This window comes from Pipistrellus kuhlii, unplaced genomic scaffold, assembly GCF_014108245.1.
Source record: "Pipistrellus kuhlii isolate mPipKuh1 unplaced genomic scaffold, mPipKuh1.p scaffold_m20_p_1, whole genome shotgun sequence".
Lineage (NCBI taxonomy): Eukaryota > Metazoa > Chordata > Mammalia > Chiroptera > Vespertilionidae > Pipistrellus > Pipistrellus kuhlii.
In genome coordinates, this window is record NW_023425404.1 from 32,389,532 (window position 1) to 32,406,110 (window position 16,579).

A 16,579-nucleotide genomic window follows, 5' to 3' on the forward strand; every position below is an offset into this window, starting at 1 on the left:
AGTGGTGTCACCTCCCACGCACCACGCTGTGCCGTCTTTCCCCGTCCAAATCAGGGGGCCTGTGCGAGCCCAGGCCAGGGCTGTACACTCTCAGTGCTGTGAAATGAGAGGGCTCCCTGAGACAGACTCAGCTCTCTTCTCAACCTTCCAGCCTGGAGTTGAGGTGAACACCAAGCTCAGAGCTGGAAGGGACCTCACCACCAGGTCATCTGATCCACTTCTCTCCATTGCCTTCCATTGTACAGACAGGAAACTGACACCCAAAGCCTTAAGCAACTCACCCCACACGTCACATCTGACTCGGTAGGATAAATTCACACTTGACTATCTTAGGGAACGGCAGGAGGCAGCAGAAGTGATGTTTCTGAGAGTCAAGGAGAAAAAAATTCTCCATTTTGTAACTCTTCCCCTGAAACGTGGTGCCCAATGCAAAGCACCAGAGCCATTAAAATCCCATGCATACAAAAATAAAATAAACCACATGCACCCAAGGTCAATATATAAAAATTAAGTGTATATCTATATTCTAGTAAATAACTACAGTATGTTTTCCCACGTACACTAGTACCACAAAGCATGAACTACACTGGTATAAATGTAGCGATAATGTGCAAGACCTATATTCTCTGATGAGAGAAATCAAAGATCTAAATGTATAGAGCCTGTACCATATTCATTGAGTTGAAAACTCAATATGGTCAAGATGTCAATTCTGCCCATTGATATATAGATTCAATGCAAACCCAATCAAAATCCCAGCAGGCTTTTTGTATAAATCCACAGCTGAAACTAAAATTAATATGGAAATGAAAATGCCTAAGATAATCAAAACAACTTTGAAAAAGAGGACTCATGCTAATGGAGTGAAGCAGCAGTAAGCAAGATAGTGCAGTATTGGTAAAAGTTTCTCATTTCTATGAGAAAAGTTTCTCATTTCTATGAGAAAAATTTTTGTGACCCTAGGTTTGGCAATGTTCTTCATACAACACAAAAAGTATGAAAAGAAACAACTAATAAATTGGACTTCAGAAAATTTAAAAACTTCTGTTCTTCAGAAGTCTCCATTATGAAAATGGACTGGGAGAAAATAGTTATAAAACATATCTTTTAAAGTACTGATAGACAGAATATGTAAAGAACTTTCAAAATTTAATAAGAAATCAATCCAATATAAAAAATGTGCTAAGATCTAAACAGACACTTCACCAAAGATGACAGTACAACTGGCAAATAAGTATCTGAAAAGATGTTCCACCTCATTAGTCATTAGGAAAATGTGAATTAAAACCACAATGAAATACCACTACACATCTGTTACAATAACCCCAATAAAAATAAACTGGCCCTATCAAATGCTGGTAAGGGGAGTAAAGGGGGAGGGAAGATGGGAGATATCTGTAGTACTATCAACAGTAAAAAATATATTTTTTTTAAAAATGCTGGTGAGAATATGGAGTAACTGGAACTCTCACACACTGTGGATGAGTTTGCAAAATGGTACAATCGCTTTGGAAAACCATTGGGCCGTTTTTTATAAAGTGAAGCATACCTTTAACCATATACCCAGCAACCCTACTCCTAGGTATTTACTCAAGTGATTCAAAGCTTAGGTTCACTCAAAAACCTAAACACAAATGGTTATAACCAAAAACACTGGAAATAACATCAACATTCATCCATACAACACAGATAAATCTCAAATTATTACTCTGAGTTATGTTTTTTTTAAGAGCATAATAAAAGTTACTTGCTAACTAGCCAGTGTGGCTCAGTGGTTGAGAGTCGACCTATGAACCTGGAGGTCATGGTTCGATTCCTGGTAGGGCACATATCCAGGTTGTGGGCTCCATCCCCAGTGTGCGGCATGCAGGAGGCAGCCAATCAATAATTCTTGCTCCTTGCTGATATTTCTATCTCTCTCTCCCTCTCCCTTCCTCTCTGATATCAATAAACATCTATTTGAAAAAAATAAAAGTTACTTGCTGTATGATGACACTTGTAGGATATTCAAGAAAAGGCAAAATCATCAAGATGGAAATGAGATGGTAGTTACCAGGAGGTAAAGGTTGGGGTGAGGGCTGACCATAAAGGGGCACCAGGAACTTTCTGGGGCAATGGAAATGTCCACCATCTTGATAACACAACCATCAAAATCCACAAAATGATGCACTTCCAAAAAGTGTTACTGTATGTAGATTGTATCTTAGGAAACCCAACAAAACAAACAATATGCAGCCTCATGAGGCCCTGTCTTGTTTCTCCAACTGGCCTGCAAACTCACTGATAGAATGTGAGGGTGATTCAGGCCCAAACAGGCAGAGCGACTTGTCCAAGGACACAAGTCCTGGAGTCAACCCCGCCTTTGCCACTTACCAGCTTGGCACCCTGGGCAAATTACGTCTCCTCTCTAAGACTCGGTTTTCTCATCCGAAAAACGTGTGTAAGTAATTAACAGAACCTACCTTATTGGGACTGCATGGGCTGCACGAATAAGGAACACGGTGTCCGCCACATGCTTTGCTCTTAGATTTTAGCCATTATTATTACTTCTCTTACTGCTACTGCCATTATTGCTGTGAAAGGGCCTGGACTGAGTTGCAGGTTCCAGTCCGTGTTTTCCTGCAGAGGGTGGGGCACTGCCGGGCACCAGGGCAGCAGTTTCCCTGAGGGGCACGGGCGGGCCCAGGCCCTGACCAGAAGGCATTCGTTCCGTCTGGCTGGGGCAGCGGATAAACTCAATGCAGTTAACTTACTGCAAAGGGAGTGGTAGAGAGATGAAAAATACTGCAAGTTCAGAAAAGAGAGAAGCCACTGTGGACTGTGCAATTCCTGACAGCTTCCTGGAAGAGGAAGGCTTTTAATGAGCTCCAAGGGGCAAATCAGGCGTCATGACATCAAAGGAGAGGAGCTATCAGGAAGGCAGGACATCAGAAAACCTCTCTACCCCTCTCTTCTCCCCACCCTTCCCTGGCAAAAGGCAGCAGGCAGCCCACAGCCTTAGCATTTCCTCCCAAGGAACAGCCCAGGGCCAAGGGCTGGGCCGGGCATGACAGCACGAAGCCAGGCACCACACGCCAGCCAGGCACCCACATGTGTGCCCACATCTGGACAGGAGGCTCCGGCAGAGGGCTGGCCTGGGATGCTGGGCTTTCACCCCCACCCCCACCCCCCCACACACACACCTTTTTTTCCCATGGATCTGAATTTGGGTTTGTCTGGGGAGTGTTTTCTTAAGCCCAAGTGTTTTTCCTGCAGCCGCGGCCGCCCCCTCCCTGCCCCTCCCTGCCTCGTCTGGAGTGCCAGTCCGGCGGACCGCTGCCTGGCCCGGCCGCCAGCCGCCTTTGATGCGCACCCCTCCCCAGACTTCAATGCCGCTGTGTGCACGGCCCCTTTAATAAGTTATTTCCGTGGAAAACCCTGGTAACTCCGTTGTGGATCAAGCCTATAAACACCTCAAACCCATCAAAGCACCCAAGAAAGGAAGGGGGTGGGCGCGCGGAGAAAATCTCTTACAGTAACTCACACACTGTGCTCCCTCCGAAGGGCCGGGGCCGCTTGCTGTCAGAGGCCCCCCCGGGGCCGAGCCAGCCCCGCTGGAAAAACGGCATGCCGACCCAAAGTCCAGGGACCCGAAGCCCCAAGAGACAATGCCTGACTGTGTGTCCTGGGGATGGTGCAGGAGGAGAGTCCCGACCCAACACCCAGCAAGAGGTGCACCCAGAGAAGCACACCGGCCGGCTGCTCCCGGGGCCCAGGAAGGTCATGTTTTGGCTCCCGGGGAAAGGCCCGCTTTATTGGAAACACGCTTCTCTTCGCATGTTTGGTTTCCTTTCGCTCTTTTCTCCTTTTTGTCTTTTTCCAGAGTGCACTGCCCAGGGCCTTCCAAAAGGACGGGGAGCTAAAATCCTGCCTCGGGGTGAAGGACGGAGGCGGAGTCCAGGACCAGAATCCCTCGGAGCGGCGCGGCTGCTCCAGGCACCACCTCCATGTGGGCAGAGGCTCTGGACACTGCGCGTGGAAACCCCAGGCCTAGGCTGAGCTCTGCCGTTGGGAGCTGTGGGGCCGAGGACAGGCAGGTCTCGGTAAAGCGGGCGGAATGAACTGAAGCGCCCCTAGAAGTGTTCCTGACTGAACACCGTGGCCTTGGACAGCGGCCCGGCGTGGACTAACGCTGACCTCGTGATTAACGGGGAGCCCAGAGCATCCAGTCCCAAGCACACACCCAAGAGAAGTGTGTCCTCATGTCCACAGAAAGGCCTGCCCAGGAATGGTTACTGTAGCATCATGGATAGAAGCCAGAAAATGGGACCCACCCCCAAGGGCCCTTTAGGAGTGAAATGCATAGATGAGAGTAGGAGAACCGTGGTCAGTGCCCAGAGAACATTATCCAGCAATGGGTGAGCTGTCACAGGGGCCCCAACCATACGGAGGGGCTTTGCAAACATACAAGAGCCCAGAGGATCGGTGTTGCCAGCGGTGGGTAGGGAATGGGGTGCGTGAGGTGCACATTGCCAGGAATAAGGTAAGTATGTTCTGGGGTTATAATCTACAGCACGGTGACTACAGTTAGCGCAGCTGTTTGGTATATACGAAAGCTGTTAAGAATAGATCCTAAGAGATCTTATCACAAGAAAATAATTGTAACTGTGTAGTGATGGCAGCTAACTTATTATGGTAATCATTTTGCAATATGTAAGATATCAAATCGTGATTTTGTATCCCTGAAATTAATACAACATCATGCCAATTATGTCACGAATAAAAGAAAAATAAAAGAAAAAAATAAGAACATGGTGTATACTTCCATTTGTACCAGGCTCAAAAACAGGAAAACTCATCTCTGGTGTGCTCCAGGTCAGAACAGAGCTGAGCTGCGCAGGGAGGGCGGGGGGCGGGTGCTGGGGAGCGGCTGGAAGGGGACCCGAGAGGGGGCTTCCGACAGCGTTCTGTTTCTCGATCTGGGCAGCGGTCACACAAATACGTTTGGTATGAAAACACTGTTCACTTGTGATGTTTGTGCTTTCTGCACATTGTACATCAAACATGTCAAACTCAAAGGCTGACACGGGCCAAATAAACAAGGTTTAAGTTTATGTGGGCCGCAAAAAACAAGATTTTCCATTTTCGTAGAAACATAGGTTTATTTCGATAGAGACATGCTGAATACAAAGAGCTGAAATAAATGAGTAATAGTTAACACAAAAGAGTAGAACATTTTAATAAAAATTAATATTACTTCTTGAACACTGACTTACCAAACACTGAATAACTGCACAAATTAATAAATGCAAATAAACCTCTTTTTCTTGTTCTCCGAAAGCAAAATAGTCCCTGTTGCACACACCGAACAAGTCAGTACAAGACTAATGACGTGGCCATCGGCTGCTAAAATATTTGCTGCCAGTATTAGTGGAGCGAAATGGTGGAGGGAAATGAATGCAACACCATTATAGTAATCAGTCACTAGCGGACATTGTAGTTCGTGATTAATAATTATGTGTAACAGGATATTGTAAAAATTAAGTTACAAAATTTTTACTAAAACGTTCCTTATAGACTGTTATATTGGGCTGGGCCGCAAAAATACTCGTTGTGGGTCGCATGCAGCCAAGAGCTTGACATGCTTGTACATCAATAAAGAGTTTACAGAACTCTACCCTCTGGGGTCATACAAACCTGTTCTCCAAGGCTGCAATCAGTCTACCTATCAATCAAAAGGACTTCTGGGGCATGTCGCCGTGGCCCTCCACAGAGGAAAGTCCGGTCCTTCCTGAGGGGGCATTCAAGGCCCTCCCTCCTTCCAGCCCTGCCAGGATCACTCCCCTTCCTACAACAACCATCTCGCCTCACCCTGCCTTTGCCCAGCAGTTCCTCGGGCATGGGGTGCCCTTCCCTCTCAGCCTGGTGAAACCCTCCTCCATCAGTTCCAGCTCTGCCCCTGCCCACACGTTTCACTTTGGAAACAGCACTCACCCGCCTCTCTCTAGGGCTACATTAGATTCCAAGGTATCTTCTCCTTCATGCCATTCTCTTCCTCATGCTAATACCTGGTTACCGATTCACTCAGTTACCACCTACTGGGAGCTGGGTGTGTGCCGGGCACTGTGCTGTCGACGGTACTTGTGGGGTCTCCAAAGCACCCTGGAGGTGTTGCCCAGCCCCCGTGTCAGGAGTGGGCTGAAGTGAGGCTGCAAAACGGAGGCTGTGTGATTTAGACCACAGGTCTGTCTGGCCCCAAAGCCTGGGCTTTCCACCCCTGGCATCTTGAATCCCCAGCATCCCCCCCGTCACCTGTACCTTTTACTACACACCCTACTACTCCAAGGGCTAGAAGCAGGTCTGGACAGAGCGGAGTGGCTCATTCAATTCTTAGTAAAGCTACTGAGACCCAGGGGAGGTGTCAGGACAACAGGGAGGGCGTAAGAGCTCAGGTGGGGCTGGCTCTCCTTCCGAGAGCAATCACAGAGAGCCCGCCTTCCTGCGAAGACAAAAGCCACAGCTCCACACGCCCACCTTCCGCAGGGTGTCTCTGAGCAATCACTTCACCACCCTCCTGGCTGAGCTTTCTCCCCGGAAAACTGCAAGTACAACACCAGGTTGTGGCAAGAATCAAACATGCAGGGACCTGGTGACGCTCAGAGGGACAGTCCGACGTGACCTTACGGGTACTCACATACCACCAAACCCCCAAAACACGCATCACAGCGGAAGGGACCAGAGCCGGGCAGCTCACAAAGCAGGCTGCCCTAAGATGCCATGTGTGCCTGTACCCAGAAATGACAAAGTACAGGATGGGGCCCAGAAAAGGCTCCTGCCTGGAGGGGAAGATGGCTGGAAGCTCTAGGTTCCAGGTTCTGGGTCCATTCAGACCTGTGTCTTCAGCCCTGGCTGAATATTAAGAATCACACGGGGAAATTTTTTAAATCCTGAAGCCCAGTCTTCCCCAACCACTTCTGGAATGGGGTCTCAGCCATTTAAAAAGCCTGCACGGCACTCTGGGCAAAGAGGGCTGAGGATAAATGAGTGAGACTGGCCCATTTGCAGATGGAGGAGCTGCGTGGGAACAATCTGAGATCACCAAAAACATGTGAGACAGAGCCAGGCCTGGGACCTGGGTCTCCTGGCCCCAGATGTGTCACTCCTTAAGAGGAAGCCCCTGGGGTTCTCCCCAGCCTTTGTCCTGTGAGGAAGGGGCCTGAGACCATGACCCTCACACCTGCGCCCTCTCTACCCTCCTCAGCTCCTCTCTCGGGTCAAAGAGCAGCAGAGGCTCTGGAGCAGGCGTCTTCAAACTGCGGCCCGCGGGCCACATGCGGCCCGCAGAGGAGTCTGATCCAGCCCGCCAGGTTTTTTGGGCAGTGAGCGCAGCCGAGGTGTTACAGTAGGAATTAGTAGTTCATATAGTCCGGCCCTCCAGCTCTCTGAGGGACCGTGATCTGGCCCCCGCTTTAAAAAGTTTGAGGACCCCTGCTCTGGAGATAGGGCTCCTCCAACTTGAAAAATCAGGGTCTCCTTGAGCCTGAGACAGATAATGTGAGCTGAGAGTCACGGGGTGTGGAGAAGCTTCAGCCTCTCTATGAATCACAAACACAACCCCAACATCCACTGCACACCAGGCCCTGAGCTGGGCGCCACGTGGGGAAGACACTGCCTGTGCCCTCAGCATCAAGCCCCCCCAGCCCCATTCCCAACATCTGCCCTCGGAGAGCAACCTGGAGTCCTTGTTTTGGCAACAGTGTTCCCTCTTCCCCTGTGACCCTGCGGGCAGGCCTGGAAGGGACCGAGAATCGAAGGCCCAGAGCTGACATGTGGTTGGCAGAAAACCACACCGTCCCTGAGTGGAAGGCTGGGCCCCAGCACAGAGGCTGAGAAAGGTAGGCCCTCTGTGCCTGACATGAAGCGTGGACAGAGGGCAGAAGGGGAGACAGCTGGGGACTCCCAGGGGCTCACACACCCTGATGGCTGATGCGGACACAGCCTGTCTACAAAGGCGCCTGCTGGATGCCCCATTTCACCCCATTCAGCCCAAAAGGCTGGAACCGGAGTGTGAGCCAGAACAGCTGTACTCTGCCTCCATCCCTCTCCCAACACCCCCCGCTGATCACATCTGGCTAGCAAAGCCCCTCCCCTTAGCCGCTTCCCAGGGCTGCTGAGGAGCCACAGAGCCCCCTGGCCCAATCCCTCCTGATTTCAGGCCACGTGACTGTGTGACAGCGCCCACCTCTCCCAGCTCTGCCCAGTGCTGGCACAACCCTGGGCACTCAGGGAGGTCGAGATGGCTTCCAGGCTCCTATCTCTGAGCTACCCTCTCCTTTTAAGACTCTCTCAGCAGTGATTCGCTTTACAGCCTGAGGGGGTGGCTTGGATGTCTGCTCCAGACCTGAGACCTGTTCTACCCCAGGGTGAGGGTAGCATCCGTCCCTCGGGCCAGCGCAGCCCCTGCTTTGCAGAAGTACCAGCCCCTGGCTTCTGGGGGCGTGTGAGGGAAGGCCTGTGGACACCAGGAATTCTTTCCACAAGGGCAACTGCAAAAGCCATGTATCTTTGCTTCCCTTGGCGGCCAAGGACCACGGAGGGAGAATGTTTAATATAAAAACATCTGACAAAGTACCTTCGGGATATATTTTTTGCATCAAAGAAGAAGCTCTTGGCAACAGCCGCTCTACCCCGACAGGGAAACTTTCGAGCGCAGCTCCCGATTGTTACAGACGCCCGGGAAAGCGTGCCAGCAGAGACAGGAGGAGGGCGGGCCATGGGGCCTGGCAGACAGATGGTTGTGATTAGGCTGGATGCAACCAAGTGCATTTTCTGGAATTTCAGGTCTCTTGAGAAAACCTGCCGGTTTCCCCCGTGATGCAGGCCGCCCAAACTGTAGGGGCCGTTTGCCTCCAACTCAGAGTCAAGCAGCCCTGGGCAGGAACAGGCTCCCCCTCAGCCCAACAGCTCCCTCTCCGAAGCCCACCCACCCACCCACCATCTCACGAGGGATTCCGGTATTCATCCAGCAACCATCCTGTGAGCAGAGCTGCTGGGAGGCCTGGTGACAACGGCACACACTGCATCTGGGTAACCAGGGACTCAGAAGCCCACGGGGAGCCAGAACTGTGTGAGTCCCACATCTTGCAGGGACACAAGAGGGCACCACGCCAGGCACTAAGGAACCCAACAGGGGCCAGGCGAACTAGGTTCTAATCCTATCCTACTGACTTCTGGCTGGGTGACCTTGGGCAAGTTATTTAACTTCTCTGGGCCTCAATCACTTCTCCTCTGACATGGCTAATAAAAGTGGCTACTTCAAGTTCCGGCTGAGGTGGCTCAGTTGGTTGGGCATCATCCTGGGCACCAAGGTGTTGCCGGTTCGATTCCCAGTCAGGATACATGCCTGGGTTGTTGGCTCCATCCCTGGCAAGGAGCATGCAAGAGGCAGCCGATGGGGTGTGTGTGTGTGTGTGTATGTGTGTGTGTGTGTGCGCGCGTGTGTCTCTCTCTCTCTCTTCAAAAAGTATTCAAGAGGCAGCCGATGGGGTGTGTGTGTGTGTCTTCCTCTCTAAAAATCAATTTTTAAACCTTTTTTTTAAAAGTAACTACTTCATAAGAGCTGTGTGGAGGATTCCATGAATGAATGCGTGTATGACATGCACTTGGAGAGTATCTGGCACAGAGCTGTGTTGGTTATGATTCTTTAATATCTGCTATGATCTCTCGATCTTTATCTTTTTATGTTCTCTCTCTCTGGACCTCTCAGCAACCATCCTATGAGCAGGACCCTTTGTCCCAGGCAAAGAGTCATCCATTTATTCCACAGTGACCTCTGTCTAGGGAGTAGGCCCTATGCTGGATGCCTGACAAGGTCCAAGGCCCTTCAGGACCAAGCACATCCCAGAGTCTCCCTGGCCCCAGTGACCAGTCCCTCTCATCCAGCCCACTCCAACCAGTTCAAGACACGCTCCCTGGATTCACCTTTTCCTGTTCTCCCGTTTCGCACATATTAACCTTCTAGCCACAAACAAACTAAGAACACATGGTGGTGCCGCACACCGCCCTGCTTCTGCACAAGCTGTTCCTTCGCTCTGACGGCTGTCTATACCGTGGTCTTCTTGCCGTTCCCACCCCAACAGAGTCCCCTGCTCTCATGTCTGTGCCGGTGCTAACCCACGCCCACAGTTCCCCAGCAGTTAACACTATCACTCACGATTATTTGCTTCTGTCTACTTCCCCTTCTAGACCGTCAGCTCCTCCAGGGTAAGGTCCAGGCGTGCTTCACTTTGTATCACCTGATACCGGCATACAGTAGGTTCTTAACAAATGTTCAATACATGGGCCTGTCACCCCAAAGCAGTCAGGAAACATACCAGCCCTGGGGTCTCTGTCAGAGATCCCAGAGGATGTAAAAGCTGGTGACCTCTGGTGAGTCCGTCTCCCTCTCTGAGCCTTGGATTCTTCATCAGTCCAGGGTACCCTCAACTCCATTCCCCAAGCTTTTGCGTTTTAGAAAAGGGGGAAATCCAGGACACCATTCCTCCCCTCCCTCCACATGGTCTTGTCCCAGACTTTAGTTTTGCTTTGGGTCAAGGACGACAAGCTAAGATGCTGTAGGCCAGAAGCCCCCGTTCTCCACACAACCCCTCGGGGCTCAGCACCTGGTACTATCGTTTGTCTTTACCTGTCCGCGAGTACCGTGAGGGCAGAGATGACATAATTTTTATCTCTGTGCCCCCCAGACCTAAGCACAGGGCCTGGCTTCCCCAAAGTCCTACAACAGGAAAAGGCACAGGGCCCTCTGGTGCACAGTCCATGCTCTTCAGTCCACCTTGCTATGGAGGCTCGGCACATACTGACTGAACTGAACTGAACGCTTTGGAGAACGAAGAGCTCAAGGACCTGTTAGATGAGGGCGTCTGAGGGGAGCGTGCTCGGGCCATAGACTCAGGAAGCAGCAGGAGACAATACTGCTCAATGCTCTTCTCCTAGCTCCTGCAGGCACTAAAGATGAACATCAGACAGTATGGACTCCAAAAGGTACCTGTTTAGGGACCATGGGGAGGAAAGGTGGCCAGTGGGTGGGCAGCATGGAGTCACCTTGGTTGTAAACTGGCTCTGCTTGCTTATGCTTGCTATGTGGCCCTCAGCCACTCTCCTAACCTGAGCCTCGGTTTTCCCAAACTCTGTCAACCTACAAAACGTAAGAATCCTTAGAGAAGGATCTGTGCCCTCAAGGAACTTACAGTCTGGCTGGTGGAGGAAGTCCAGCTGGGACGCCACTCTCCCCGTGTTCCTGCACAGCTCCCTTCCTTCCCCAGGCCTTCCCTTTAAAGTGAGGGGCTTGCCCTGCTGAGGCGGCTCTAAAGAAACCAGTATGCTGCACGGACTGAGATCCGGTTCTCACATCCTAGGTCAGCCAAAGGGACAGCCCGGTCCGCAGGACAGGCAGCGTACACATGGCTGGCACGCAATGGCTGCTTAATAAAGCCCCGGAACTGTCACCCTGTAGGCACTAGAATAGGATACCAGCGATAAGTCACTGGATCCCGAGGAAGCCTGCACCACCACCACCGAGTCAGGCAGGTCTAGCTTCTAAAGCAGCCCCACTGCTCAGCCTCTCACTGAAGGACCCAGAACTCATTCGCTCAGCACCCAGCACCCAGCCTGGCCTGGCTGCTCCTTGTCGCACAGAGCACAAAGCTCCTGTGTTCTCCTTCTGCTTTTCTAGCCTAGAGCACTGAAGAGCTGAGGGAACCTGCCTTCTTCCCTCAGCCCTCCTCCTCAGAATGGCCATTCCCACACGGCCCTTCATCCTGGAATTCACTGAATCGTGGCATAGTCTGCCTTTAAATTGTTAAGAAGGGCTGCCTACCAGCCACTTACACCTTAGTATGAATTTCACTAGCTAAGCTTGCTTTTCCTCCTGGAACTAATCTGAAATCAAAGAAATAGGAAAGGGGTGGAGATTTTACAGAGAGCAAGATGGCTGGAGGAGACATTAGACAGTTTAGGCAAGGAATCCAGAGTGTCAAGGCTCTAGGATTTAAATTTGGAGGTGATGTAGATATGAGGTGAGAATATTGTGTCAATATTCAGCAGAGAGCTAAAACAAGAGTGTCTCCGGTCTGCCACCCCTGCCCTGCCCACCCCCCACTGATGCGTTCCTGCCCGCCCGGCTGTGACTGAGCCTCAAAATTCCCACCATTCCTTCTAAAGTGGCCTCAACAACAGTGAAGCGGAGACCTTGGACTGGATAAAAATAGACAGCCCCCACCAGGTGCTGGGACGGTCATTGTGCAAGACAAACAAGGGCAGCCCCATCGTGGGGCCGCAAATGCCCACTCCAGCAGGACACCCACCCCGAGGCCCTGAGACCAGGCAGGCTCTCCGGACAAAGGGAGACAGGGTGGGCTGGGCAGCGGAGGGGGCGGAGGCAGCTCTCTGGGTGGTCTGCAAGGTTTGCCTGGTGGTCACATTGAAGAGCAGAGTCCGACCTCTAGCCAGCTCCTCACCCCTATCCTTGGTACTTCAATTGGGACTGGCTGCCCCCAGGCTCCTTTGATCACTCTATATTGCCCCTGCCACCTTCTCCGTGTGACTCCCAGTAGGGGATGGGAACCCGTGCTGTAGAATGCTAGGCAGGGCCCTCAGGGCAGGAGAGCTGGGCAGTCACTGCTCAGGCTCCCATCCCACATCTGCCACTTACAAATGTGTGAATCTGGGCAGCTGGCCCAACAATGAGCCTCAGTTTCCTCACCTATAAAATAGGGAGAATCACATCTGAGTCTCTTGAGTTGTGACAGAGTCCAAGAGATGAAGAATGATCAGCACTTAGCAAGGTGCTAAGTAGTCAGTCAATAAATGTCAGCGGTTGTCATCAACAGCAGTATTATCTGTCCTTGAATATCAGACACCTTGTCCCTGGCCCTGGCCCACACATTCCTCCCCTCACCTTTCCCATCTCGCCTCCCACCCTGCCCTTGGGCACAACCCTGCATTCCATCTTTGCTGGATGACTCCTGCCTTCATCACCCAGAGACCAGCACAGCTCTGGGCCTTTTCCCAACCCGAGCCTGTCCTTCCGTGTGACCTGTGACCGCCACCACAGCCCCAAGTCTGTGAGCTCCCTGGAGGCAGGGCGGAGCCAGGCCATTAGTCCCCAGAGTCTCTCAGCACAAGTCAACTGGCAAAGCTGAACAGTGAAGTGAAACCCGGAGCAGGAGGAGATGCATGTGGTCCCTGGGAGGGGCCTGGATGACCACCATCAGACCCCATGTAATCATTCCCCCACCAGATATCCCAAACTTCCTCCCCAATCCCATCACCCCTTAGAATTACAGAGCCACTGCATGCCAAATTTTCTCATGAGAACCATGGAGTCCTGGCCCACAGGGAGGAGCAGCAGGGGCTTTCTCCGTGGCCAGGACCAAAAACTGCTCTGGGATAACTAACAGGGACCCACTGGACCCCAAAGGCAGCCAAACACAATGGCCCCAGGGTCTTCAAAGACACCCCTCCCCCCATCCCCCACCTCCAGCCCCCAGAGCGCTCTCTCCTGGAAACCAGATGGGTGCAGGGCCTCGAGCAGGTGCTACGGAGTCTGCTCCTTCCTGCCTGAGCCACACTCCAGGCCCGCTCTGGGGAGACAGAGATCAAGAAACTACGACTGTTCGGCCGCATTGGTTCAGTGGTGGAGCACTGACCTATGAACCGAGAGATCACGGTTTGATTCCTGTCGGAACACAGGCCGCAGTTGCGGGACTGATCCCCAGTAGGAGGCCTGCAGGAGGCAGCCGATTAATGATTCTTCTTGATGTTTCTATCTCTCTCTCCCCCTCTCCCTTACTTTCTGAAATCAAACAATACATATATATATATATATATATGTATTTTTTTTTTTTTTTAAGAGAGACTATGACTATGAATACACCATGAATTATAACACATTTTCACACAATGGAGTTTCCACCATTAATGATAGAGGGTAGGGGGAAGAGAAAAAAATTACCTACTATCCATCCACAAAATTAAACACACTCAGGGACACAGAGGCATGCATTCAGACATACTTTTAATCCTCTTCTTCAGAATTATCTGTAGCTTTCATCCCCACAGCCACAGAGGAAAAAAGATGGGTTTATCTCTCCCCCTCCTCCACTCCCTAACATCCACAATGTTTACTCCTTGAGTTCATAGGGGTAGGTCTTTCAGGAAAAGGCAGTATAACCAAACAGGGCCAAAAGGCAGACAAGAAAACAAAGGGGCCCACCTAGAGGGACTGCCAGAAACCAGAGGGCGAGGAAGATCCAGAGGACCTAGTCCCCAGTGCCAGCTGTGCCACGCGTCCCACTGATGTGACCCTCCACGAGTCACTTCCTGCTCCAGCGTCTAGTTTCTGTATCCTGGAATCAGATGCAGTCTTGTGATCTCGCGCGGTTGTGGTGGAACTGAGAACGGATGGGGAAGGGTCTGCCGATGGGAAGTGGCCAGGCAGCCGGCTTCATGTAGAGTCACAGGGAGAATGCGGCAAGAACGACAGACAGAACTTTGTGTAAACTCAGTTTATCAGAGGTATATGCAGAAAAGTGTGTGTGGGGGGGGGGGGGGGTGTGCAGGGGGGGAGACAAGACAGAACAGTGGTTAGGAGCACAGTGACAAATGGTTCTGCTATTAGGTGCCCCTGGTCAAGTTCCTTTACTGCTGTTCAGAGATGCTACAGGTAAAGGGCCCAAGCAAAAGCCATGGCCCAAAGTAAACACTTAACAGCTCTGATCACTGTGGCTGCTATTATGACTTGGGTGTGGGGTAGAGGAAAGACAGCTCAGATGCAGGCAGAAACCCTCAAGCCAAGATCCAGCCATGCAGCTCCAGCCTGGAGGGCTGTCACCGCATGGAGCACAGGGCCAGGCCACAAGGCCCAGCAGCCCTGATAGCGCACCACCCGCCATTTTCCCAAAGGCTCCCACAGACCTTGGCACCCAAGTCCCTCCTGGCCCTTCATGCCCCCCAAGTCACCACCAACCTCTTATTTCTCATGGGAAGCTTGACTCAGACATTCTTGGAATGTCCCTATGGCCAACTCTTAATTGCAAGGGGTGGGAGCTCCAAACTAGTGTTCTCTCTGCAAAGGAGCCCAGCATCCACTGCTCAAGGAAGGACAGGGAAACCACCGGCCTCTGGCAAACGCCCTCCTTACCAGACCCTCCTGAAAGCTTGTTCCACCCACACCGTTCCCCCCTCTCCTGACACCTCACATAGCTCCTTCCCCAGAGTGGGGGACGGACGGGAAGAGAAACCCATGAAGAGAAATGTATACAAACACATCCATTTGCTGCCTCACTGCAGCTGGGAGAACAAGATCCCTTTGCTAAAATGAGAGATGAAGAGCTGTACCGGGCCTTACTCACTCCCACAAGACAAGGTAGAGACAACTGGGTAAAAGGAGGATCAATAGACATTTCAGGTTACCATTTTGAGGTCTCATTCTTAACCCCAAGAACACCAGTGATGAAGAGATGGGCAGTCTTCCCATCGAAGGGCTGAGAGAAAAGGGGGAAAGAAAAGGAGTGGGGATATCAAAAGGGCCTCCATCCAGCACCACGCCCATCTGGCCCCCTCTTGCAAAGTTCAACACAACGGCGGCGTGCAAAGAAAAAAAATGCCAACCTGAGAATTCACCCGGAGCAGTGATGAGGGAGTTGGTGGCCTCCGTTTCAGTGTAAGACAATGTGGAATCAGATAGATCTACGGGAGGAAAGAGAGAGAAAACTTAGTTGGCGCTGGGGCATGCCTCCCGTCTCGGCTTTCTCATGCATCCATGCTCACGTGTGTGCACACAGGTGCTTGCAAGGGGCAGGGTGTCCCTCCCAACGGATGCCACTCTGTGACCCTGTCCCATACTTGTACGAGACCAGGCCGGCCGGCCGGCCGGCCAGCCAGCCGGCCAGCCCTGGAATTCCTCTGGAAAATGCTGACGACTAAAGCCCTGGCACCTGAAAAAGTTGCAACTGCTCTGACCACAGAAATAACCCAAGTTCTGGGGACTGAGCAAGTAGCAACTTGGAGCCTCCCTGGGTACGGTTAAATTAAGCCCCTAAACAATTCATAGCTGCTATACTTAATTACAACCATTAAAATTCTTGAAGTTGTTCCTTCTTGCTTCCTTCCTTCCTTCCTTCCTTCCTTCCTCTCGCTGGAGCTGGGGAAACTGTTTTAACAAGTTACCAGCCATCCCCCTCTGTCCCGCTTACACCCCTCTAATTAAGGGCTCAAGCGTTTGCTCCCAGATTAAGTTTTTTCCTCTCCCCACCTCCACTCCCTAACATTCCAACCTGCTCACAGAGCGACTTTCAATGCCCGGCCTGTGTGTTGTTGTTTTTAAGGGGTTCATTTTTGTGCGAGTAGTTTTAAGTTCTTCATATGGCGAGCATTATTTGTTTTCCCCAGTCTGCAGTGCCGTTAGATGGGAAAAGGAAAATCTTTTGCACGTTTTTTTTTCTTTTTCTTTCTTTTTTTTGAACACTGAGCTGCTCGCTTAATAAGCCAATGCCTTTTGGGGCAGGCAGACTTGGAAAATTTTTCCTGGGCCTGTGCCTCC

The 16,579-nt window shown here is 51.3% G+C and overlaps 1 protein-coding gene across 7 annotated transcripts in view; it reads right to left on the reverse strand.

Moving 5' to 3' along the window:
- Window positions 1-16,579, reverse strand: part of SMAD6 (SMAD family member 6) — a 77,930-nt gene that overhangs the window by 47,874 nt on the left and 13,477 nt on the right. For 3 of the 7 annotated variants that reach the window (XM_045581299.1, XM_036438037.2, XM_036438029.2), the window contains one exon: window positions 15,649-15,726. The exons of 2 other annotated variants lie outside the window; for them this stretch is intronic. In XM_045581299.1, the coding sequence (XP_045437255.1) occupies window positions 15,649-15,726 (78 nt within the window). Of the gene's footprint in view, window positions 1-14,932; window positions 15,516-15,648; window positions 15,727-16,579 lie in introns of those variants that run through there. 2 more of the 7 variants (XR_006741541.1, XM_045581304.1) reach the window with 2 other exon arrangements.